This window comes from Ptychodera flava, chromosome 9 (assembly GCF_041260155.1).
Source record: "Ptychodera flava strain L36383 chromosome 9, AS_Pfla_20210202, whole genome shotgun sequence".
In the NCBI taxonomy this organism is placed as follows: Eukaryota; Metazoa; Hemichordata; class Enteropneusta; family Ptychoderidae; genus Ptychodera; species Ptychodera flava.
Window position 1 is genome coordinate 11,791,946 of NC_091936.1, and position 26,158 is coordinate 11,818,103.

The window sequence follows — 26,158 nt, forward strand, 5'->3', positions numbered from 1 at the left end:
TCAGCTCAAGTTTGTGTACATAAAGTTTGTCCGGTAAAGACTGCACTGCTGAAATAAAGGTCACGTCTAGTCCTTAGTCAGCCATTTTCATGACCCTATATGACCTCACATCCTGGTATCTTGGGTGGTATGTAGTATTCAATATTCAATAAAAAAAGTGAAGTTTTGAACAAGAATAAGTTATAGATTGAAGCAATTCAAGTACAGAATTCAGTGAATATCTTTTGGTTGTAAACAGTGCGATCAATCAGACAGGTGGATTCACAGGCAAAAAGATAGAGTCATGTAACTTCATGTGGTGGTAATGAAAATCCCAAACTGTCACTGGCCTTGCTGAAAACAAATGTTGGGAGACATGGCTCTTCCCAGAGTCATCTGTTCCCATATTTTACTGAGTTGCTATGCTGATTATAATACAATTGCATAAGGAAAATAACATGTAGATGAAGTTTGGTACTGATAATAAAACATTGTTTTTTATAGTGTTCTATCATATCAATTTTACAAGAAAACAAAATAAAAACATATGAAAAGAAACCAAATGTGAGAAAACATTTTCTATTACCTAGATCTTTTCTCCTTTTGAATTCATTGATGGCAGTGGCAACATCTGTCATTGTGTTGATGGCCTTCAGTAGGTTACTCTTATCAGCGTGATCTTCTTCTGTCACCTGGGGTGAAAGGGTAGAGGTCAAGAGATAGCTTGAAAGGAGACTGACAATCAGAGCACAGAAAAATGGCTTGTGAAAGATATTACTGTATTATGTACAGTTAATATGTATCGTTAATCTATGGAAGCCTGGAAACTCTCTCCAAAATGGGTCAAGATGGCTTGCCTTCTCAATGTTGGAGGATATTAAAAATTTGCTTCATCCAAAAGCATGTAGTCTGCTCAAATACAGTGGGTCACCCAAGGCCTATTGTGTGGGAAAAGGTACATACAATGTGAGTCGTAACTGCTGCCCTCTAGAGGCCACTTTATATAAACCTACATCATCTCTCAAGATTTCGTAAAGACTTGAAAGGAGACACCCTTGAGAGTTTCTGAACACAGAGCATTACTTCTAGGTAAGCCTGATTAACTATCTCTTGGCTGATTTTCTGTAATTGAAAAACCCTTGCTGATTATGTTTGAAGACGAAGACAAATTGGGACTCTGTATGTCTTTCAGACTTACCTTGATGAGTTCATTCAATAACAATGGGTACTTGAGAATTCTCTGGACTGGTTTTATTAAGAATGATGCCAAATCCCAACAGTTGGTGCTTTGTCTGGAAAAGATAAATAAGTAACTTACTATGTTGAACAATATATTAATTTTCTCAGTTTTGTTTCCCTGGAAATGTTCAAATATTTCACTGGGCAGTATACAGGTATGTGATGTTAACCTTTTGAGTGCCAAAGTCAATTTTTGCTGCCTTAATGAAATGTAACTCAGATTTTTTTTTCAGGTTTTTTCCACAATTTTCATCAAAAACTGTTGCCAATGAAAAGTCATGTCCATTTGGTCCAAAACTGTCAAAAAAATTACCAAAATTTCATAAAAATTGAAAAATTTTGCACAAAATTTTTGCTTGGAAAATTTACAGCACTCAAAGGGTTAATACAATCTCCTGCCATGAGTCTTTGGCAGAGGAGTGTGGAGAATGTGATACACATACTTAAAACCAACTACGTTAAATTCTATGCCGCCGGTATCATACTTGTACAAGTACCAAATACTGATTACACCAAGAATTATTATTCTGATCGCTAGTTTAATATTTTTATTTGGTGTTTGATAATTTTTCACCACAATTAATGTGATTACTTGGGCCTTTACACATATAAATGGTTAGCTACATAACTGACCATCTTAGTTACAAATCAAATAATTGTGTGGTCAAACAGAATCTAAGAGAGAGCAGAACTGTAAAAATATACCAGTACAGATCAGAAACAGTCAGGGATAGGAAGGCGGATAATAACTGAGATTTAATCTGCTGTAATTCCATTGTCTGCAAAGGAGAATGTAATTGAACTGCAGCTTTACCTTACAATGGCAAGACCATCATTGATGTACTCTTGAATGTCTGGGTTGTCTTCGTACTGGAACAGAGTGTACAATAAAACATTTATTCAATTGTACTGATGTGTACCCTGAGGTCACATGATGTGTCCTTTTCCTTTGAGCAACACAGCACGTCTTATGAATGAACACGTTTTATTGAAGTACCCAGTGTTTGCTGAATGTTGCAGGGCTTCACAAGCCACTTCACCATGAATCCACTAAAAAACCTGCTGCACTGTTGCAGACAGCAGAAATATTTCCATAATTCCAAAATAGTACATGATCCTTTGCCATAGCAAGTACAGTAGAATAACTCAGTTTAACTTAATACCATAATGTGAAGAGGGCTTCTCAACTGACTGACCTTTTCCAGCAGAGCGATGGCATCGTCATGGTTCCTACAGTACTGAGAATACACTTCCTCAAGTTCCTTGGAAAAGTTGATAAAACACAAACCTAGAATACAAAAAAAAACATGTTAAATGCCATCAACACTGGTAAGTATAAATAAATGAATGAGTATGGTATGTACAAATTGAATTAAATGCATAGGCACATACTAACACACTCATACAGTACATACCATACATACATACATAAATACATACATACATACATACATACAAACATAAATACATACATACATACATACATACATACATACATACATACATACATACATACATACATAAATACATACATACATACATACATAAATATATACAATATGTACATATAGACATACATATATAGTACATATGTAGATACATGACGGTGCGAGCAATAAATACACATTTTGTTGCAAGTAAACAAATACAAAGAAAATGAATAAAATAAATAAATAAATATTTGACTACAAAAGGATACAAAAAGTTAGAGCTAGAAAAGCAAATTAAAATTTACAATGTGTAGAATTCACCTCCCGAGAAATTTGTAAGTGCTTTTTTGCCTGTAGCAGTATACCAGTATTTTTGATAAATAGACACTATCATGACCTGATTTGACCTCAATTTACTTGATAATAAAAGATATCAAACTTCACAAGTCATCACTACTGTTATCACACTTCATTCAAAAAAACATTTCAGGCAAACCACAAGGTTGAATGATGCTATGTTTCTCTCAAATAAGAGGTTAACATGTATCAAGTAAAGGTATAACCTTGGCAAACACAGTGAGGGGCATACAGTGTAGATTACATATGGCATGGCAGTACCAGTTATATATGATACCCACCATGAACACCCCTCACGTGATCTACATGTAATACTTTGGTTACATTGACATGAAAGTACAGGCACATGATATACCGGTACAGTATCACTTTTGAAAACAACTTCCTTCCTCAGAAAGTACACTCTGAGGTCACAGCATTGGGATACTGGAGCAATTTTAACTTTCTATCACTGCTGTCACCAAATAAATTATTGGAATTCCTTTCAACTTTCACACTGTGTTCGATATTCCAGACATGTCTGCCTTGCTACCAACCTGCGAGTTGTTCCTCTGGTGGTTTCCTGGTGATGTTTTCCTCCAAACTTTCCAGAAACCTTTCCGACACATCGATGACTTGCTCCACATTTCCGAAGAGGATGTCAAGTTCTAGTCCCTTCATCTGTAAACAGAAACAGATGAGATGCAAATTTCCTTTTCCTTCAAAGACGATCCCAGTGGTGAATCTACAGAACAATTCATGTTGTGAAAATTCGTAGTTCTACATGACTGGCATAATTTATCAAAGCTAGCCTTGAACTTGTATGCACCGACAGGCTTCATCTGAGATATGAAATTTGAACTGTCGCTGAACAGAATGAAATTCTACCTGCTGCATATTCATGTAGAATCTAAAATTTCATTTTCAATTCAGTATTTGGGAATCTGCCTGAGACAAAGTCGTGTGATACTCAAAACAGGGTGTAATTTTACACTGGCTGAAATATAAATCCCTACCACCTTAGGTACAGGGTATAATTTATCTTTCTGTCTGTGGTCTGTTTTACAACAGTGTTGTAAACCACAAGAATGTTGTTACGCATACAGAATAAACTATACTAACATGAAATTGACTACTTGTCTTATCTATTCAAGAGCTGTATTAGTTGTCTGATCTGAAAATGATTAAAGTGAATATGACTAATAGTCTTGTAAAAAACAGACAGAAAGAGAAAAATTGAAGAAAGCTGCTGGAAAGATTCTACTGAGGACCTGCCACCACTTTTTGATCTATGGCATTCATAAAAGCATGCTGCCAATTGGTATTAAAGTTATAGTCATTTACTTAAGAGATCTGCTGATTGGCTGACAATGGACTGTATGTCAAATTTACTTGTATACTAGCGAATTAAAAGGCCAGTAACTGTAACTTTTGATGACTTTTCCACTATTTTTGTTTCTAAAGTTGAGTACAGTTTCTTGTTATACTCCCCAAAGCATGTTGAGATACACAGTATTCAGTTTGTCAACTTAGCCTGTCCGTTTGTGGACTTAATTGGTATTGTTGACAAGTGAATTCTATTGGGACTAGAATTCAAACGTAGACAATTACAGTGCATTTTACACACCAGACGCTGTGTTGACTAACAAAGTACTTAGTGTTTCAACATGCTTTGGAGAGTGGAACAAAAACTTGAAATTGAAATTCAAAACAAAACTGTGAAAAAATCATCAGAATTTACAACATCTTGCCCTTGCAAATTATCTTTTATACAAAAGACTTTAAAAGAAGCTATGGAGGGCATTTCTCGCCATGCTGTTGCAGCAGAACACAAGAAAATACAAGGATGCAATACTTTTCATACAGAATATATTAACACAGGATTTGCCACAAAATCCTTGAAAACGAAAATTTCAATGATTTTACTAAGATATGATCCTTTAGAGAAATTATTTGAGATGCAATTTCCTACACAAAAAATGTTCTGAGATGATTTCAAAGACAAGTCAGATTGATGGGGAAGTGTTAAAGCCTGTACAGATTTGTATTGCATGTTTTTTTTTTCACATGCAATTTATCCTGTATCTTTGTAATAAGGAAATCAATATGTGAAAAAAGTGTGAAGAGGTGCCTAGCCTTTAAAGTTGAACATTAGGATGATAGAGCTTGAAATAAGAAAGATTTGTGTCTGAAAGAGAAGGAGTGTGTGATAGGTGAACATTTTGGCTGTGTGGTGTAATTAAGTCAAAAGTGTTTGTATGTGTGAATCCCTCACCTGCAGGAAGAAACAGGGCTGTAGGTTAACTGTTAGTGGTTGTATATAGGGTTAAAATGAGCAAAGACTAAAGGTAAGTTGTGTTATCGTGGCAGCATCTGGACAGCGTGCATATAAACAGAATAGGAGCATGGACAGGGTGAAGAGTGGGGCTGGGGTCTCAGCATGGCAGCCTTTTGAAAGAACTGTTAGCATAAGTTCTAGTCAAGGGTACAAAAGCTGAAAGGAACAACATTATCGGTAAAAGATGAACATTTTAGTGTTAGAAAGGAAATGTGCACAAATGTGAATTGCAAAATAAACAGTTCAAATGGTTAGAATACAGCATAAATAGAATAAAGGACAAAGTGAGTTCTGTCATGCATTCTGGAAAGTAAAGTATAAGTAAAATAATGAGGAATCTATGTAGCAGAGGTTGTATACTATTCTCTGTGGGCTTCTTATCATGTTATCATAAATCTCTCTCTCAATGGGTTTCTTATCACCTTACTTTAAATCTATTTATCTCATGTTTCTGTAACTATGAAAATTGAACATATGACCTGCATGGGTCATGTACATGTAGGTACACATGTGTGTGTGCCTGCATTCTTTTTAGTGTATCTGTGGCTTCAAAGTGTTGTCATTTTGATCACGGTACATTTTAAGCAAATATACATTTGGCAAAATCTGGATTTCAAGATCTAAGAAAAACTTCTTTTTACGTCAGTCAGGAATTTGTTCTCAACTTATAAAATCACACAGAAGTTTATGGTACACATCGACTTGAAATGTAGTGATTGATTTTTTGGTATATGCAACTATACATGAGTCAAGATCAGCAAAAATTACTGACATTTATGTGAACAACTCCATATGAAATTTACAGGTTCTAAATTATGGCAAGAATTTTTAAGGCTCCATAAAAGTGGGTCATGAATTTATGCAGACAGCGAAAAAAATTGGTGATAGGTAACACATAGGGCAATAACTATGATACCTATGTATCAATCACAACTCCTGCTACATTGAGATGTGTGTTAGGGATACAGTACATGCATATCAGCAGGAACTAGAAAGGTAGACAGATTTGTTCAAAATAATTTGTATTACGGCAAGTAAGTGGGAAGTGACACTCAATGCAGAAAAGTACTATAAGAATTAGAGAAAATACAGTTATAAAAGGAGACAAATAAAAAAACAAAACCAACGGAGGATCTGTTTTGCTTGTTCTTAGAGTCCTCTTCCTGTTGCAGGGCTTTGGCTCTGACAAGTAATGTCTGGAACTAAAACAGTAGTCACAGGTTCAAAGGTCATTTCCCCATGGAAGTCAAAATCAGGAAATAGGAATTTCAAAGTGAAACAGCATGATATGTCACATGTTCTGTAAAAGTTGGAGTCAATTCACGATGAGGTGATGTGCAATCACCAAGGATGAGCAAATCCTGATTCACTGCATGGCAGTATTTGGACTGGTAATCACTGGTTACCAGCAGTCTGGCCTGCAGTCAAGATTTCTGGTCATGCGTACATTCTTTATTATAACAGGTGCATTTATCTGCACTGGCTGGTAAGCCCTGCTGAAGGACAAATTAATTGTCTTGGCTATAAAGCAAAAGATTTTAGTGTTCTAAGAAACGTGGCCAATGGATTTGCTCAACCCTGGATAAGCAATATAAGTATACACAATAGTACCAGTATATATGTTCATATACATGTTGGTAACAATGCAGGCATGTTGAAAGTATGGCTAGTACAAACATACATGTGTAGAAAACATAGTATTATATTTGTGCACGTTGTCATAGTGCATGGTTGAAAACTTCGTAGATGGATGAAAGTATCACAAGGTGTGCTATGCAATACAAGTGTCCGTGGATGATATTGCTTTGTTTGAAGTGTAGAGACTAAACCTTTTTAGAGTGCAAACAATTTTTGGACCAGGTATTCATGCGTGGTCAAAAAGATAATATCATTATGATGATGTTTAGGGTTGAAGTTTGTTCTGGAGTTTTAAATGATGAGATGTTTTAACAGAGGTGATTACTCCCAGTGCTGTAACAACAGTAGCAGTAACAAAATTGAATCAAATCATAAATACGTATGTTGCTTACGTACATTTACACAGGACTGGTCTAACTCAAGCTTTAAGGCACTTCACATTTATTTTGACATTTGAAATATTCATTCTCTACATATGAATCAACCATTCTGCAAAAGTTGACACCGGACACTCTTTTAATTACACACTCGTTTAAGTTATGGTCATGAAATCTGCTGAAGTCAATGCAATTACACAGCTATAGTAAAGAAACTTGTCTCTTACATTTACACTTCAATTGCCAATTCTGCTTGTAATCAGAAAATTCACTTATCCCCAGATAAAAGGATTATTTCAGACAAGCCAGCATAGGGGAATCTTTGATAATGGATCTACAATTGATACACTGGACAAAGCTATCTACAGTTGACATAGAAAACCTTGGAGTGTGCTTCTGTCCACCTTCTCACCTTTTGACCTTTGAGAGATCCAATGAAACCTTCATAGCATAACTTGATATCCTTGACATAATCTCTCTCCGTCTGCATCAACTCGTCCACTACTTTAGTTCTCATCTGGGCATTCCTCTTCTTCAAGTCACCAACCGGATCAGGTCGGAGGTCCTTCAGTTCACCTTCAAAGGATTCAGAAAAGATAAAATTTGAGCTTATAGCTTCTTTCAATGGTGTTATTATAATATTGTTTTGAATGATGTGGTTGCTGCCCATACTTTTCTGTTTAATGTTTACATCTTGGTACAGTGACAAAATTGCTGTTTGGACATAATTCTAATTACCATTTTTGTATTACTGCAGAAGTATGATAAATTGTTCAGTATATTTATGTTGAAACATTGGTGGACAAAACATAGCTTCGATTCTACATACTGACATAACCTATGGAAAGAGCGATGACACATAATTTCAGGCATTAATTAGAAATATATGCTAATAACAGAACAGCTGCTACGACAAATTATAAACCATAGAATAAAGTCCACAAAGGTCTTACTTTGCCTTCACCACAGCATGTCATCCATCAACATTTTTCAGTAGTTTATTGATTTTAAAAAGATTTTTCATTAATTTATTCACACTGTAAAAGACTGACTTTGTTTGGACAAAAATGAGATGTATGTCTACAAATGTAATATTGTACAAGACTTGAACACACAACAACTACAAAGATTATTGATGAGAAATGTGCCATATGACTCTGTCATTTCTGGACTCTTTTAGTCAGCATGGAACTCTATGGAAATTTCTTAGCATCAGTCCTATACTAATGCTTGTAATGTATAAAACTTTTCTTCCCCAGAGTCTTGAGTCAGTGACTCATGGGTCGATATCCGCATGAGGGTTGCGTATTACTGCTGTTACAATTTCCCTTTCTTCCAATGTGCATGCATACCTTTTACCCAGCTCTGCTCCTCAGTCAGTTTGTCAATTTCAGCAATGCATTCCTGCAACTGTCCCGTAATGTCCTCCCTGTTCTCATCACTCACAACTTTCAACATCTCTTCAAACTTCACTTTGGACTCCTTGATGGCCTGGAGAAACAAAATGATAAATTTATCCCACATTTATTTCTATCAGTTGATTGTTCAAGGTGTATTGGTATCTCACCTGACTGGAAACAAAATCTGGCATTTAGGGATTTAAACTGTGCTATTGTTATTCACCCATTCAGGATCTTTTTAGAAATTACCCTCACTCAACTCCATTGTAAAATATCATATCCACCACCAAATGAGACTACATGAAGAATGAGGGCTGACTGGTACCATGGGCAAGTCTGAACCATTGTGATGAAAATATTATGGACATGTTGATACAATACTACAAAGTATAATAAATAAATGCCTGTACATTTGAGATAATTACATTTCTATCAATAGTATTAGGGCAAAGATCGATGTGTCAATTTAGTTGTAAAGAAACTGTTCTGTGATATTATTATATCCAAATGTACAGTGTGTGAATAACAAGTGAAGACATCATTAGAAATTCACAGTTCATGATATGTTACAAAATAAAACAAAATAAAACAAAGTAAATAAAATCAAATAATTAAGAAGCAACTGATTGGCAAGATGATCAATCAATTAATAAATTAAATGACTGTTTGGTATTTACTTGTTATGAGTTCAGGGAATTTGTGACTAAAACCAAAGTGTAAGTTGCAGCCTTATGAAAGAAATGGCATTGGTTGAAGTTTCAGCAAGCCAGAAGTCTTGTGGAATTGTAGAGATGAATGAATTTTGGATTCATAGTAATATTACACTGAACAGGATGTAGGGTGTCTATGTTGTAGGGCAATGACCAGATAATGATGGTGTGTGTAATGACACCTGATAAAGAGTGACTGCATAGTGATATGACTGTGAAATTTAAATGACAATTGATTTGTGCATTTTGTAAACGGGATTACAATTACATGTCACAGAATACGTCGAACTGATAAATTTATAATGTTCTACTGTACCATTCAAGTGGCATGACAAAAAGAAAGAATATTTACTGGAAAATAAAATGCCATGAATAACATTCCTGGCATATTGAGGTAATCAGCTTTATCAATAACAGAATTTAACCTTTGACCCTGTGAGTTACTATGAAATGGTATAATATTATAAGATTTGTGACCAATTCCTAAAACAGCTGGCATAAAACTGCCTGGGCCATTGTAGAAATGGGCTACTCATGCCTCTGTTAGCATACACTGATATAATAAAATATGCTTTTGTGGTACTTAACATTTAAAGTATGTTGGTGTGATACTGTACTTGGATGAGCTTGGTAAAATTAGACCATTGCAATATCAGTGACAGTAACATTAAAGTTTGCAGAATTTAAATTACTCCTGGAGAAAATATGATGTTGTTGGTAAAAGAGAAATACAAGATAAATAAATAAATAAATGACTTACATAAATTTCCACATCCAGCTGATTGATTCTGGTTTCCAGCGATGCGATATATTCTTCATTCTGGTCCATAGTTCTGCCTGATAATTTATACATAGATACAATATGTGGCAATAAGCACACAGTTTCTATTAAAAGATAAAACCTAAAAATAATACATCTGCATGTAATTTGCATGTAAACATAAAGACACTGTTATTGATGGTTCCATGGTAGAGAATTATACGGATCAAAGATGTTCATTGTGCTGATATGTTTGGCTGAGAACTGAGAATATCTTAAAGGGACTATAAGTCACTCTTTTTTTAGCATTTTCCATGAATTTTATTTGATATGAAAAGTAGTTTGTATTGTTTGACTTTTTGAAACATGCTGAAATATTGGTTAAATGTGCACAACCTCAACTCTGCTTGCAGCCAGACAAGATTAAACATTCTGTGAAATAGTTTTTGGTCTGTACCAAAAAATCAAGTTAAAAAGGTACGACTCTCACCACGCACGGCTCAACATACACAATTACATTTCAATGAAATCTTAATCAATGGTGCTTTTCCTACAGCTAAGGATAACATCTTTCCCTTACATTGTAGCAATGTTTATCTGTCACATGAAAGCAAGTCAGAATAGGAAAATCCATTTTGCTTATACATGTAGAGGTCACAAATGAAATCATCTATTTGCATTCAGCAAAGGGGTAAATTTTGACACTTCACAGTCATCATTTTCTACACTTAGTGTCACATGTTTTCTTGATATCACACAAAGGTCAAGTCCCTTTAATTTTCACAGGTATATGTAATAATCAAAATTTAACAATGATAAAAATGATATGAACTGTAAATGCTCACCTGTTTTCATTATATATTGCAGTTATGTGTAAATTTGAACCTTTGCCACATGTTTGCAACTTCATTGAAAGTATTATGATCAACATAATAAACAATATTCACCACAGATTAACTCTATAGGTTATTAAGTATTCAAATATGTAATTAGCTGAAATAAAAATAATTAATTTCTTTGACTGCTATCATTGTATCACCACTTTATATAGCAAGTGTAATTGCCTTTGGTCAAGTCCTTCAAACTATATATTCCAAACTTTGAAAGCTCATTAGATATGCAAACTATAAATTAGCTGACATGAAAACTAAGTGGAAAACTTAAGTGCGAAATGATTTCCAATATTGGTATAACCTGGTATAATCATCAATGTACATAGCATGTTATGCCAACTTTGATCAAATAAATCCAAGTATATATCCCTAATTAGGAAAGTTAATGAAATACACACATTAGGAATTGGCTGAAGCAAAAATGCTTAATGCCTTTCAATAATATTAGCCTACATAATAGTATCTTTAATGTACATAGCAAGTTTCATCAATTTTGGTCATGTAAATTCAAATATATATCCCTAATTTCAAAAATTCATTAAATATGCAAATTAGGAGCTGGATGAAGTAAAATGCTTAATGACTTTCAATAATGTCGTATCGTAGCATCTTTAATGTACATAGCAAGTTTTGTCAACTTTGGTTTAGTCAATACCGATAAATATCCTGATTATGAAAGTTCATTAAATATGCAAATAAGGAATTGGCTACAGTTCAAATGCTTAGTGACTTTCAATAATGTTCTATCATAGTATCTGTAATGTACATAGCCAGTTTATCAACTTTGGTCACGTCAATTCAGATAAATACCCCTAATTAGGAAAGTTCATATAATATGCAAATTAGAAATTATGGCTGGAGTAAAAATGCTGAATGACATTTAATAATGTTCTATCATAGTATCTTTAATGTACATAGCAAGTTTCATCAATTTTGGTCATGTAACTTCAAATATATATCCTTAATTTCAAAGGTCATTAAATATGCAAATTAGGATTTGGATGAAGTAAAAATACTTAATGACTTTCAATAATGTTAAATCATAGTATCTTCAATATGCATACCAAGTTTCGTCAATTTTGATCGAGTAAATTCAGATATATACTCCTAATTAGGAAATTTCATTAAACATGCAAATTAGTAATTATCTGTCACGTCACCCCTTAATATCTTTCAAAGCTGATATATCTTGGTGTGATCAACATTTGTAACGAATTTCATCAAAATGTGTGCAGTCGTTGTCAATATATATCAGTTTTTTCTAAAATCATTAATTATGCAAATGAGCAAAGAGTAAGCAAGCCACACCCACCAAAAACTAATCACTCCTTGCCATTTGCAAACTGAATCTATGTACCAGATTTGATTCTGATCTGATGAGCCGTTTTTGAGATATTGAGTACACAGACAGACAGACAGACACACAGACACACAGACACACAGACATCGCTGCGACATATGCCCACGTGTGTCAACACGTGAGCAAAAAATGATTGATGGCTGTTAGATAAAATTGTGAGAACACAAGGATGACAGGTATGGTAGCAAGAAAATTGTGATATTGTTCATCAACTTTCATCTTATTCACTGAGTGGAATATTTCCATCATGTTCTATCATTTTTTATTTTTTTATAATATCAACTAAGTAAACCGCCTGGCTGCATATCTTAGGTTTGAATTGGCAGTGATTCCAATATCTGTATACCTGCCTACCCTGAACAGTGTAATCTAATCACTTAGTACATATCATAAATGTCACTTGTTATAAGAAATAACTTCTTCTTTTTTGAAAGAAATACTGTAATATTCATGAATAAAAAATCATAAATAAAAAGACTTCAAATAGAATGTTAATAACACTGTACTACACGGTATTTAGCCTTAAGATCTGTTTCCATATTTGGTTTGAAAAGTAAAGGGACACCGTACACAGGACACAGTAACAACTTTAAACATGGCGACAAGACTATTTGTGGCTGTCATGACATGCTTTGTTTGCATGTTTTTGTTATTCTTCAAAAACCTCACATTACATTTTTGGTCTTGGATTAATGCATATGCCACAATCATAGATTTTTCTCTGAGTGGTACACATGTAAATTGCAAACATTTAAGGTAGAAAGCACCTCGTGGACAGATATTAGTACTTTTAATATTTTACAATTCTTTTGTGGTAAACCAATTGTGGGAGATGTTTTTGAAGCTTTGAGCAAAGTTTAAATCTTTGAATTTAGAGGCACATACTACATTAATCCACACCTTCATTACAGAATTTCACCAAGAGGATTACAATGAATAGTAATTACTATAACCTCCTTATAAAATGATCCGTTTTACAAATATACACGTGTTGTATATGGTTGTAGCATGCATGTGAAATGTTTAAATTCCATAATTGGAATATATCCCAGTTTACACTTGCAATACCTTGATCCATGATAATGTTACATTGATATAAAATAATGCTTGTGTCACTCATACCAAAGTTCTATTGATTCTGTTACTGACCTTCACTGATTAAATGATCAGCATGTCCATTAAATCTACCTAGATATTCAACAATGTTGGCAAGGCAAATGGTGGACAAAAGTTCTCATACTTGTATGAGAGCTGGAAATGTAATGTCAAACATTCAATTTCTTCCAGAGGAGAATTTTGACAATTCTTACCAGAAAATCAGTTACTTCTGAAGAAAAAGTTTGACCTAATTTCTCAACCTGTATGATGATTCAATCATTTTACAATTATCGACAATGAAAAAGAGGATAAGGGTTTATACGCCAATAACTTTTTGATCGGCGCTGTGCGGTACAATGAAGTACTCTCAAGCAATGCTTGCATAATCTAAGATAACAGTATTCTGCATGTCTCAGAACATTGGGTGGACTACAAACTTAAAGAAAATACCTTACCCTTGCGACGCTACCTTAGTACACTCTCTGTTTCTCAATGACTGAACATTCACTAAACCGAAAGATCTCCAGTGTTACAATGGTTTAGCCACACAACAGGTACTATAGCTGACACAATGCAAGCAAAGAATAGGCCAGTCACATAGAAGAGGTCAATGCGGTTATCTACAATGGAGTGCTTTGGTAAAGGATTGCCAATGGTACAAAGGTTATATAAGTGGAGGATGTTAACTAGTAATATTTAATGATTGCCCAGATTTGCCTACTATGTACTTGATATTGTTTGTTGGTGCAAACACAAACTGTAATGCCAGGTAACTGAATTCTATTGTGTGACATGGCAAAATGTCAATAGCAAAAGGAGAAAATATTTTGCAGATGAAAAAATGCCTTGCTAGGCAGTATAGTGACAAATCTGTATGTGATTCTACCACAGATGACTTTAATCAAACAAAAAAATCACACACAAAAAAACCCTGACAGTTTGTTCATTTTAGCTAGATATCAGACAAATTGACAGGTTGATTCACTGACTTTGACCTGTTATTTTACAAAAAAAATTCTCAGCCATGGAGGAAGAATTGTGCCCCTGTTCTTCCCTAGCTGCCCATGTGTAACTACATGCTGATTATTCAATCAATTGAACACTCTACAGTTATACTATATCAACCATAGATCATGTTAATTTGATGCACAAATAATCATCATGTGAGGGCGCTTTATTAAAATTCCATTGAAATATTTAGGTATAGTTGATAGTGCACAATTTAGTCCAATATTTTTTAAACACTTTACATGGGAGCCCATATATTACAGAAATAATTGAGATGTTTTGGTAGAATATGGAATTTTTTAGAGTAACATATTCACAGCCTGGGAAAAATCATACATTGAAAGCTTTGTATTTAAGCACTCAAATATGAAAATTTGCAGCATAGGTTTGGTAAGCGTTGTTCGTGCCTCAAAATTAAAAGACTACAGCTTTTGCCCAAACTTTTCTCAAGGAAATTTTAAACCATTCCTTTTCAATATCAAGAATAAAACCAGGGGTTTAATGCAAAATTTAGTACTTGAGAAAGAATTTACCCAATATTTACCCAAATTTAAAATTCAAAATGGCAGCCATCCATGTGTAAACTCTATGGAAAAATACAATTTTCAATTTAAACAAATATAGGCTGGCAAAAACTTTATTTCTCCATGATCTTCAAAATGAGTACCCTCAAATGGTAGACCAAAAGGTATATAAAAGTTTAAGAGTCCAAATATCTGTCCCCAAGGCACATTTGGCATTAAGCACTCTTGGAAGATTACTTTTATAGAGCTGATAATAAATAGGAGAGTGTCTGACACAAATGTAATTTCTTGATGGTAAAAAGGGTGGAAACTGTGATTTTGTATTGGAGCAGTACTGCGGTATAGGTATCGTGGCTCTATTTGTCCCCCTTTTCTCTGACTCTGAATGAGTGTGATCTAAAAACAGCTTCACATTGTGTGTCTTGTGACATTGTAGATACTGATACTGGTACTTAAGTGTGGGCCAAATCATACCTAAACACTGTAAAATATGGGAAACGGATGGTACAAAATGCCAAATTTCTTCAGATTTCCACCTGGGCCATTATGTAACTGTCTGTCTCAAAGGTCACATGTACAGATATGAGGTTTGTTTCCCACTTTTATTTAATTGTAAAAGAGCATAACAGTACTTTGGCATTTGTCTGTAGATTACTATGGTACACAGATACCGTATTATAGTGGTATAGAAGGTACATGTATGTTACTTTCATGCAGACTATGGATCATTGATGTATGTTTCAAATATAACTATAAAGCCCAGTGGCTCTAGCTTATGCTTGCTATAATGAGTAGAAAATAAAACATGGCTTTTTAAAATGAGGCCGAGAAAATTCATTTTACCTGTGGCAGTCATCTAGGCCACAAGGAACTTGTTTCAATAGCACTAATTGTGAATGTCTGGGTTCATTTGGTATAAGCCAACTTGAGTCATCATTTCTGTATTTAGGGCTTAGTTTATTCATGGAAAGAACATTCATAAGAGAACTTTATTTGACCAGGTGAGGCTAGGAGAGTAGACTCAATTAACTTACAAGATGTGCACCATCGGCAACTTAAAGTAACTAACAGTCCGTGTCGTACATCATCACAAAAATAAGAATGCTAGTGAAATTAGAAATAGATTGGCTAATTTCCTGATTTCGCCAATTTTGTATTTCAGTACAGAGTTGAAGCCATATTCAAACCAAGGTTCAGAATGAGTTAATTACACCTGAAGGAATTCCATCAAGGGCACTTAAATGATTGCATTCAACTGACAATGTACGTGGTACATCAATCCATTCTTGCTTTATAGACAAGGCGTAACTTTGCGTCTGAATTACAGAAGTATAATTTTTGACCATGTACACTCACTCTGATAATTTTGCATGTGTACTATCAAGTGCACATTTTGCTAAATGTTTAATTTTGCTAAATGTTGGATTTTCATTAAAACACCAATTTATCTGCTGTTTTTCCATTCTTAAAAATAAAATCACATCAAAATATTATACCTAAATATGCATGGCGTAACTTCTGGGTACAAAAAGAACGATGACAATTTATAATAATATTGATACACTGTATACAAATATTAATAATTATAAATATCTACATTTATGTAGGATGATATACCCATACCCTCTAAAAATGCTAATAAATCGCACTTGATAAATAAATAAGGCATAAAGAAGATAAAGTGATGTATGTGCAAATGTTTTAACGAAAAATAAAAACTTCTATTAATTGAAACAAAAAATCATCCTAAATTCACAACTATAGTTCTTGTTATGTCCGTTAGAAGGTTAATATAGTTGGTTCTGGCATGAAAGGAAACAACGCATCCACCATCAAAATTTTGTGGGATTGTCATTTCAAATTTTTTTAGATGTATCACGGTCCAGGGACCGTGGATGTATATATATCTGTGCATGAGTGAACGCGCATACATGTACACGCTGGTTTAGGTTCAAAGCTTTCATCAGAGATTTGTGGTCTCATATTACATCCAACTGATATGGCAAAATCAATATTTTATTTTGCATTGACGATATGAAACAATTTAATATGATTGATACAACTCACCTCCTGGTCTGAGGGGGCCCAGGATCTCATCTTCCACAATGGTCTGGGGTCTTGTCTTCGGTGGTGCTGGTCTTGGCGGTACTTTCTTGGGGGGAGGGGGCCTGGCCACTGGTGGTGCCTTGCCTGTAGAAAAGAAATCTGTAGGAAGATTAGACAACTGGCAAACAGAGAAGATACTGCATGGAAAAATTATGTGATACTTGGAAATGATGATGGGTGTTCTTCCGAAGGCATCCGTGGTGTGTGAGGTGGAAAAATGAAAGAGGGTGGATCATGACAAGTCAAACACTAAATATGATATGGTAATGAGTCAATAACTCATGAAAACCTGTTATTGACACTGTATTTTTGGTCAATGCCCTTTACTATGGTTACCAGAAGTTATCATTTACATATTTCTGTATAGCAATAAAATATCGTAAACAAATGTCCATTCAGAAACTGATATGGTTCATGTCTTTTTCTATGTGTTCTATAAAGAGAGCCTGATAAAGAGTTATGTTTCAGTGTGTGGGGAAAATATTTTGCATACATCAATTGCAATATGTATGATTGTATTTCTATTTGACCAAATTGTATGAGATGGTATATATCAGTCTTATTTTGTTTTCACTGTTCTAAAAGACATGGGATGAAATAATGAAATTTCATATAAATTTATGGTTTTTATCATCAAAATCCAACACTGAATTGAATTGATGTGAAAATATGAATTTTGTATTTGCAAGGTATGTCAGTCTTTATGACATACAAAATGAGAGGATACCTCATCTTTAGACAAACTAAGTATTTTAACAGTACTGATTTCAATGGTAGATGGAAGCTACTTTGATGGAGTGAATGTATGTTTTGACAATGCACATTAAAAGCTAGGCACTCCAGAAAGGTGACTGATGCAAAGAAATCGCTTAACTGATGGCAGTACTGCCTCAACCTCTGAACCCGATGTCTTACAGTTTTGACCTTTACCTCTAAAAATGAGATCTCACTGGATCATAAAGGCAAATAGGTCAGCCTTTACTGAGTTTTATGATTCAGTCTGATTTTCTTCATTGACATTACATTTCATACAGCATGACCTTTCTTGTGGAACCCATGAAAGTATCTACATCGTGGTGATTTCTGCTTTTCACTTTTGTATGAAATGCTGAGGCACTGCATCAAGAGATTTTTTCTTTTTAAAGAAACTGAAAGGCATCCTCCAGACATCTTGTCAATTCAGACGGTATGTTATCAACACAGTACACCCTCATGCTGACATTAAAAAGAGCTACATTGAAAGTGGTTTTTTGAACATTTGAAGTTCAAACTTGCTGTCGAGTTACACAAAGGAAAACCCAGAAAACTAAGCATGGATGTCTGGCATTTTCGGAATCTGTTATTTGTAATGATTTTTTCAAAGATAGCTTTGAATAACATTTGAATTTCAAACACTTTCTAATCTACAAAGCTTTGTTTTTTTGAATTTTGAATTTGAAAATTTGAATTTCAACACAGCTTGGTTTTATGAACTTTTGAGCCTCTTGTCTTTAACAGGTTTCATAAAATGAAATTGACAGACGTTTTTCTTGAACATAACATACAAGTATACATAGTATTACACATTACAATTTAACAATACTGCCATATCTTTGATAACTGCAAAATGTGAGATGAGTGAGCCACAGCTACTTAAGAAAAGGCATCATACAACACAACAGAAATGTGGTAAATGAGAGAAATTATCAAAATCCAGTGGAGGGGCATTTGGGTACTAGCTACTAATAAATCTATGTTAATTAAAGAAATAAAAGAAACGAAATCAGTGTGCATCTTGCTTTTAGGATAGTCTCTTTCAGCTGATTCCATTTCAGCATGTCTTTATATTTCATCAACTTTTTCCAAAAAGTACACTTGAGAATAAATCTGATGTACATAAGATGTACTATAGAATATTTTCCAAAAGACAATCTTAGCATTTTCCAGTATTGCAAACTGGTATCTGCACAAAACTGGGCATGTCTTTTATTTTTTGACTGGCAAAATACATGAAAATAGGAAAAACCATGCAAGCTTTTCAAGTATGATTTTAATTTGGAAGTACTATGTATATTGACAGCACCATTTAGAATAAATTTGAGCAACACTCTCTATCTGTGTTCTTTACAGAATTCCCTGTGTTTCTCTGTTTACGTAACGTTCATGCCATAAACCCAAATAGTTGACATGTCAGTTGGTATATTTCCATAGCTTTATTATGGAAAATGAATTTGGGTATAGCCACATCATGTTCCTGTGAGTGTATGCAAGAGCACAGATTAAAATTGTTAGAGACAATGGGAAGAAGAAGGGTAGGAGGTGAGGACCGGTGAATTGACACTTTCTACACACAGCAGATCTGTGAAGCTACTTTATCTAACGCTAGAAAAACACAGACATTTGGATGAAAATCTCAAAACAAAAAACAACAGAAAAGCCCCCTACACACGAATTTGGGATGATTCAAAAATGAGAGTATGTGTGTCTTTTTACCTTCATTTTCAAAGGTGAGGGTGACATCTATATTGATAGTCCGAGATGGCGACAAGGGCTTTTCTGATTTGACTGGAGGGACTCTAAGCTCCACTGTGTGATAAAAAATTTGAAGGGGCAAAAGGGGTGTGGATGATACAGGGAGAAATCGGATGGGAGGGAGAAAAAATGAATAAAAGTAGAAAATAGCGTAGTTACACTCCTTGTATTTAAAAAGATGGGTGACAAGTTTTCTTTCAAAATAGGTATTTCTGTCCAATGTAAAAACTATTTCACTGTGGTGAAAATATATGGACATTTTGACAATACTAAAGCTGACACTGTGTGATGATACACTGCCCTGTCTTGCATATTGCATGTGGCATTTTCATTGTATATACTTATATGTACATGTAGACCTATGAGAAAACAACCATAATTTATCCATTAAATACAGTGTAAATATACCCAGGATGTTGCAGTTTCAGTTTATACCAAAATACAGTCAACTGAATTCAGAGTACTCAAATTATCAACGTAAGTACCACTGACCACCACTATACGTGTATACATGTACATATGGATACGTATAAGAAGCCCAATAACTGTTCACATTTTGACCTGGCACAAGGAATTAACAGAAATGTGTCCAAGAGCTTGATTACTTAGTATGATCTTTTGATTATTTGAATGATGTTCAAAGTGACATCCTAGTATCGTAAGTCACAGACGTGTCATGTGCTGATTTCACTATTCAGAATGGTGGTATCTGAAATGTGCGGTCCAAGTGCACATGGAACAGTCACTCTTTGAAACATAAGACCAAAGACAGCTCTCTACTGCACTGTATACAACTACATACTCTTACTCACACACCAAGCACTGCATCAAAATATTTCCTTTTCCTTTCGCAGTGACTGAACAGATTCCTTTCCGCTTGCTACATATGCAAGCCGGTAACACCAGAGACGGCACAATACAACAACTTCAATCAAAGTTTGAATGCTCCATGTTTAATGTATGCATTGAATGCTCCATGTACCGTGTATGCACCACAAGATTTGTTTGGGCACACAAGCACTTTGGACACTTTTACCACTAAAATTCATTACCATTCATAAAAACACACTTGACTCAATAAATGTGATAAATTCAAGTACGCATGGTACTTATCAAAGTCAAAAACTATTATGTTAACATCACAGATAGAAATGCCTCACTTCCAGAAAATACTGAAAGAATAGAGAGGTGTTCCACGCTGAATATGTGACAAAAATTTAGTAAAATGCCTGACATAGTAAAGTACACAATGATGGCAATTTCATAGAAATAATACAAAAAGTGTGTAACATACTGAGTTGAGTCTGTTTAGTTTTGCCTGAGTATTTTGAAAATAAAAGAAGTCTTCAGGTCACATTACAGGACACCTCATCCATAAACTTGAGTCTATCACTGTGCATTATGTAAGCGCATGCTGTTTTGCTGGGTTTGACCAAATTTAACCCCAGGGTACGTGAATGCAGAGGATTAATTAAATGTGATGGAGCATTTTGCTGCAGGATATCATATTACTTGCAGACTGTGTATCTGTACTACATGTTGTGTGATATCAAATTTCAGTCCCAGCGATTTTCAATTCTTTGATTTACGATAATTACGCCCCTTGCATTCTGCCTTAAATGATATGGTTAGGGGGCATGTAAAACCATTAAGAAAACTTTGCTTTGTGAATGATAATCTCTCACTATATGTATTTACTAAGTTGCGATAAGATACCCAATATAATCCAATGTACATGTAAAATATTACTCTGAGTCAGTATCGGAGAATTCCACCCCCCCCCCCCCACCCCCCCCCCCCCCCCGTTTTCATTCAAAACTGATCAACTTTCATTATTACCCTTTGTTTCAACCTTTGTTTTAATTAACCTTAATGTCTACTAGTACTATGGGAATGTTTGGGCCTTTGAACATTAAGTGGGGATGAAAGGGTGTAGGTGAATTCAAGTCACAGGAAAAATTGGGGGGGGGGGAACAGGGATCAAGGTATGTACTTCACCTTTTTGTGGAGCTGGAGGAGCAGGTCGGCTTGGTTTGACTGCTGAATCAGCAACGGTCGCTGTGCTGAGAGGCTGGCTATCATCGAAAGGGTCTCCTAATCCAAGAAGATCATCAACTGCAGAGTCTGATGACTGGGATACAGTTTCCGAACGCTGCGTTATGGCTGTCAATTGAAGTCACACACAAAAAAATGACACCATCCTGGGTTCAAATCCAGATTGTTGAAATATTGATGATTGAAGACAGAATTTTTATTATGTCGATGAACGTAGTAATGATGTTATTACAAGAAAGCAACCCTTTAATGTATTTATAAACCAACAAGAAGAGTGATTAAAGCTACATGCAGCTTTATTAATATACAAGATATTAATCACAGTGATGTCCAAAACTTGCCACGATTGTTTTGACAAGTCAGATGAAATATAGAGAGAAGCATAAGTCAAAGCTGTACCCAATCTACTGATGTTGATGAAGGTTATTACAAGCCTTGCAGAAAGAATGTCCAAGTGCAGGTATCTGATGCTTTGCTAGCAAACTGTGTGAATACAGCTAAAAATGGACCACTATGACAAGAATTGCAAGAAATACACCTTGCAAAACTGTGCGTCAATGTACTGATAGCTTTTGGCAAATTTCATCCATTTTCTCTAGTATTGAATTCACTTGTAGCATTAAGGTAATCATCAATAACCTTATTATTATTAGTTATCATTTGGTATCCCAGCATCAGTACTGGTGTTTGTAATACTCTGAATGGATGGCAAACAACCCACAGGAATGACATGCTAAGATTATTACAGGTATCAATGCACATGCACAGCTAAGAGACACTATAGCCAGTTTTACAGACCCGCAGAGATGGTTAGTGAAAGAGATGAAGATTTACCTGAGACTTCAGAGTCTACATCAATGAGTAATGATGGTGGAGGATGAGATGGCGGTGGTTTACTCTCAATGGAGTCAGTGCGTTGCAACTCACCAACATTCCACTCAAAACTCTCCAGGGCTTCTGACACTTTGGCTCTGTTGTCAGGTTGCGGTTGCGTTCTTGGGTGCCCTGGAGGGGGCGTTGAAAGCTGCAAGATTCCAGAACCGCTGCTTGAAGTTGAGTCGATGCTCTTTCTTGGCTTCGGGCGCGGTACTGCTGTCTTTGGATCGAACTTTGGCGACTGTGGCCGCTCTTCCGAGTTCAGGCGCTTTGGTCTTCTGGGTGAGGACGGAGGAGGGGGAAGCTTGAAGGCTGTTCCGCCGGCCACAGGAGGAGAGTCTCCGAGAGGTTTAATGCTGAAAGTTAATCCATGGTAATACCCTGCATCGTCTGAGAACTCTGAAGCCATGCTGTCAATGCTGTAGTTCTTGGATTGCCAGCCTGGAGTGACTTCAAGTGAACTTGGATGATCCTGTTGATGCTGTGGACGACGGTGACATTATTGCACTTTGTAGTTGCTGCTGCTGTTGCTGTTCAACGCTAGCAGCGAAGGGATTCGGAGAAGGCTGTCTTGGTGGCAATGGAGGTGGCTGAGGTGACACTTCAGTGAACGGTACAAATGGCTGTGAGTCTACAGCCACACTTGACCCAAGGGGATCTAACACATTGTCAATGCTGTCCAGTGTACTCACTCTGGAGGTGTAGCTGTCTGCCGTTCCAAAGAACTCGTCTAGGTCATGGCTCATCTGGGATATTGATCGCAGTTTGGTTTCAAGCGTTGGCTTGGCTACTGGCGCGCTGGTTGGGACTAGAGGTGGAGCTTGTGATGCAGGTTGTTGAATGGTGCTTTCTGCCGCAAAAGGATCAAAATCCGACGTCAGAGATGGTGCTGCACTCTGTGATCCCGAAGATACAGGTCTGTGCACTGATTTAATTTCTTTGTGCCCTCCTGGAATAAATGGCGTCGGGGCAAGTAAAGGATCAAAAGCAAAACTTGAGTTGTCAACTGGTTTGCTGGTACTGTCTGCAGCTTTGCTTGGTGCGAGAATATCCCCGCCACTTTCTACAACAGGACTAGCATCCAGAAGGGTTTTTGGCACCAAGGGTGCAGCACTCTCAGAATTCGTGGTCGGTTTTACAGGTGCCATGGAATCAAACATACTCAAATCAATGGCCGGAGGACTTTGTTGAGTCACAGCATCCTGTCTGTGTAGCATATCCCCTTTCCCTGAATCCCCACTGCTTGACGTAGACACTCCCTTTGGAGCAAAAGACACAGATTTGTAGGAGCTTCCTCCTTGCTTGTACATAGACGGCAACAAGGGGTCCTGGTTTTGAACTGAATCTCCGGCTTGAAAGTTGCCGAGTCCAATTGAGGAGTTGTCAGTGGCAGGTCCTGCTGTAAAGGCCGTATCCCCTTCCCCAAAAATGTTTTTCTGCTCTGTGCTAGGTAACGAGGTTGTCAGATCTGTAGCAGTATTGAGTGGTTGACCTGCTTGCAATGATGTTGGCTCCTGGGAGTGGTTTTCACCTGCAGATGTTATTGATCCAGAAAATATTGTGACTGATTGCTCTGTTGATGTTGCTGTTGGGAATGACGTGACCTTTGTGGGTGATTTTTTACCAGGCGGCTTTGGAGCGGGTCTCTTTTTGGGCTTGGATTGCAAAAGTTCTACATAGTTAACAGGGCAGTAACCAACCTGGCCGCTTGAATTTCTGGCTTCATACCAATCGGCATCCACCTTTACGATGATTGTGATAACTTCTCCTGCTTTGAGTGGCAGATCTTGAGCAGTGTCAGCGTTAAAATCAAACATGGCCTTTCCTTGTGTTCCTTTGCATTTGTCTGGTCCATTACTCTGTGTGTTTGTCCTTGTGGTCATGTTTGTTGATGCCGCAAATTCCTGGGGTGGCAAATCAACAACAATATTCACATAATTACTTGGAAATACACCCACCCTTCCGTCGATTCTACCCTCAAGCCATTGCTCGTCAATCCTCCTTGTCAAAATGATTTTTTCTCCGTCCATGAAGCTCAGTTCTCCCGGATTATCTGCACTGAACGGATACATAGATTTGGCCCAGGGTTCACTTGATTCAGACGCCGACTTTGCTGTTTTTGTATCAGCTTCGGTTGTACCCCGCAGGCTTTGTCTGAGATTGTCATTAAGTTTTGAGTAGTCAACTTTCTGTGATTGATCTGTTCCCGATGAAGACTGTGATGTATCCGACGTCAACATTTCCACACAAAATGAAGGTACAAGTCCATTTTTGCCATTTAAAGTACCCCGGTACCAATCCCCGTCAACTTTCTCCGTGATAGTGATGACGTCATTCTTCTTGAAACTGAGTTCATCATGCAGCTGTCCCGTCAAGTCCTGCAGTGCCCTCGCTTTCTGTGCATCGCCTCCTGCTGTCTGTGATCCTGTGAATTGAAAAATGCAGAAGAATAGATTGAGCTGTTCTGAAGATCTTGTACATACCAGCAATGTCCACCCAGTGAATATCCCCAGTCTGCTCACTTTGGTGAATGTACAATTGCAACAATCCCTTGATATTTGAATTTGCACATAAACCACACACAGATATACACATAAACACACACACGTACACAAATGAAAATTTTACATATTGCATGCACATGATGGTGAAAATAATGTCAAGGCTGAGTTACTTATGAATGAAACCGAACATACAGTTATCGTCGTTTGGATTTCATTAAAACAATCAGAAATTCTCATGTAATTGCCAAACTTTTCTACTCTTTTAGAAAGTTTTATGATAGTTATACAGACTTTTAATGAGACAGTACGTTTCCTGTTTCAAAAATCTTACAAGAGTTAATAACTTCATTTTCGATGAAGGTACTTGGAGATTAATGAGCAACTGCGATGAGATCATTTAGTTTTTTCAAACCAATGATGATTTATGATAAGGAAATGGATATTTACATGTGGATGACAGCTAACAGCTGCACTTTTAATTTTTTGTTGGAAATGATATATTTAATAGACTGACTGTGGAATATTGATCTCCTTGTGTGAAGGAGAGAAGCAAGCACGTAGCTGCAGTGCCTAGGGATAGGGATAGTGCTGTGGTTTAATCTGACATTCATCTCATGGGCATGGGTCTGTTGGGACTAATTACAGTGTCTGCTGTTCTGTGGAACACTTCACTTGTATTTGAAAAACACTGCTTGCATTCCAATAGAAATACACCTTTCCATGCTCTTGTAACATCGAGATTTCAGTGTTGTACTTTGTTTGTTTTGTTAAGATTATAGCATGCATTCTAAAATACAATGATCATGCAATTTACAGTTACTACATTTACACAAATATGCTATGAGCATTGAAACAGACTTTAAATACTCTACACGCTTTGAGCATATTAGTAAAAGAAAAGCTGAAATAATTTACTGAGCTAGTATGTACAATGAAGAATATGTCCATATGGACTTGGGCAGTCACTCGTGATAAAATAACGTTTTGTTGCAGTTTTGTAATGCACCGTATACTGC

The 26,158-nt window shown here is 36.1% G+C and overlaps 2 protein-coding genes across 9 annotated transcripts in view; both read right to left on the bottom strand.

Moving 5' to 3' along the window:
* Positions 1-23,209, bottom strand: part of LOC139140000 (rho guanine nucleotide exchange factor 38-like) — a 39,923-nt gene extending 16,714 nt beyond the window's left edge. For 3 of the 8 annotated variants that reach the window (XM_070708987.1, XM_070708982.1, XM_070708981.1), the window contains exons 1-13: positions 22,597-23,047; positions 21,706-21,870; positions 19,669-19,761; positions 17,158-17,295; positions 10,208-10,284; positions 8,690-8,828; positions 7,750-7,913; positions 6,450-6,524; positions 3,542-3,665; positions 2,415-2,506; positions 2,033-2,088; positions 1,178-1,271; positions 566-671 (exon numbers count right to left, since the gene is read on the bottom strand). In XM_070708987.1, the coding sequence (XP_070565088.1) occupies positions 566-671; positions 1,178-1,271; positions 2,033-2,088; positions 2,415-2,506; positions 3,542-3,665; positions 6,450-6,524; positions 7,750-7,913; positions 8,690-8,828; positions 10,208-10,284; positions 17,158-17,295; positions 19,669-19,761; positions 21,706-21,870; positions 22,597-23,047 (1,774 nt within the window). Of the gene's footprint in view, positions 1-565; positions 672-1,177; positions 1,272-2,032; positions 2,089-2,414; positions 2,507-3,541; positions 3,666-6,449; positions 6,525-7,749; positions 7,914-8,689; positions 8,829-10,207; positions 10,285-17,157; positions 17,296-19,668; positions 19,762-21,705; positions 21,871-22,596 lie in introns of all 8 variants that reach the window. The other 5 variants (XM_070708985.1, XM_070708989.1, XM_070708986.1 and 2 more) reach the window with 5 other exon arrangements.
* The window catches only part of LOC139140460 (dynamin-binding protein-like), a 39,960-nt gene continuing 36,892 nt past the window's right edge, over positions 23,091-26,158 (bottom strand). The window contains exon 5 of the mRNA XM_070709747.1: positions 23,091-25,063. Coding sequence (XP_070565848.1) covers positions 23,091-25,063 — 1,973 coding nt within the window. The remainder of the gene's footprint in view (positions 25,064-26,158) is intronic.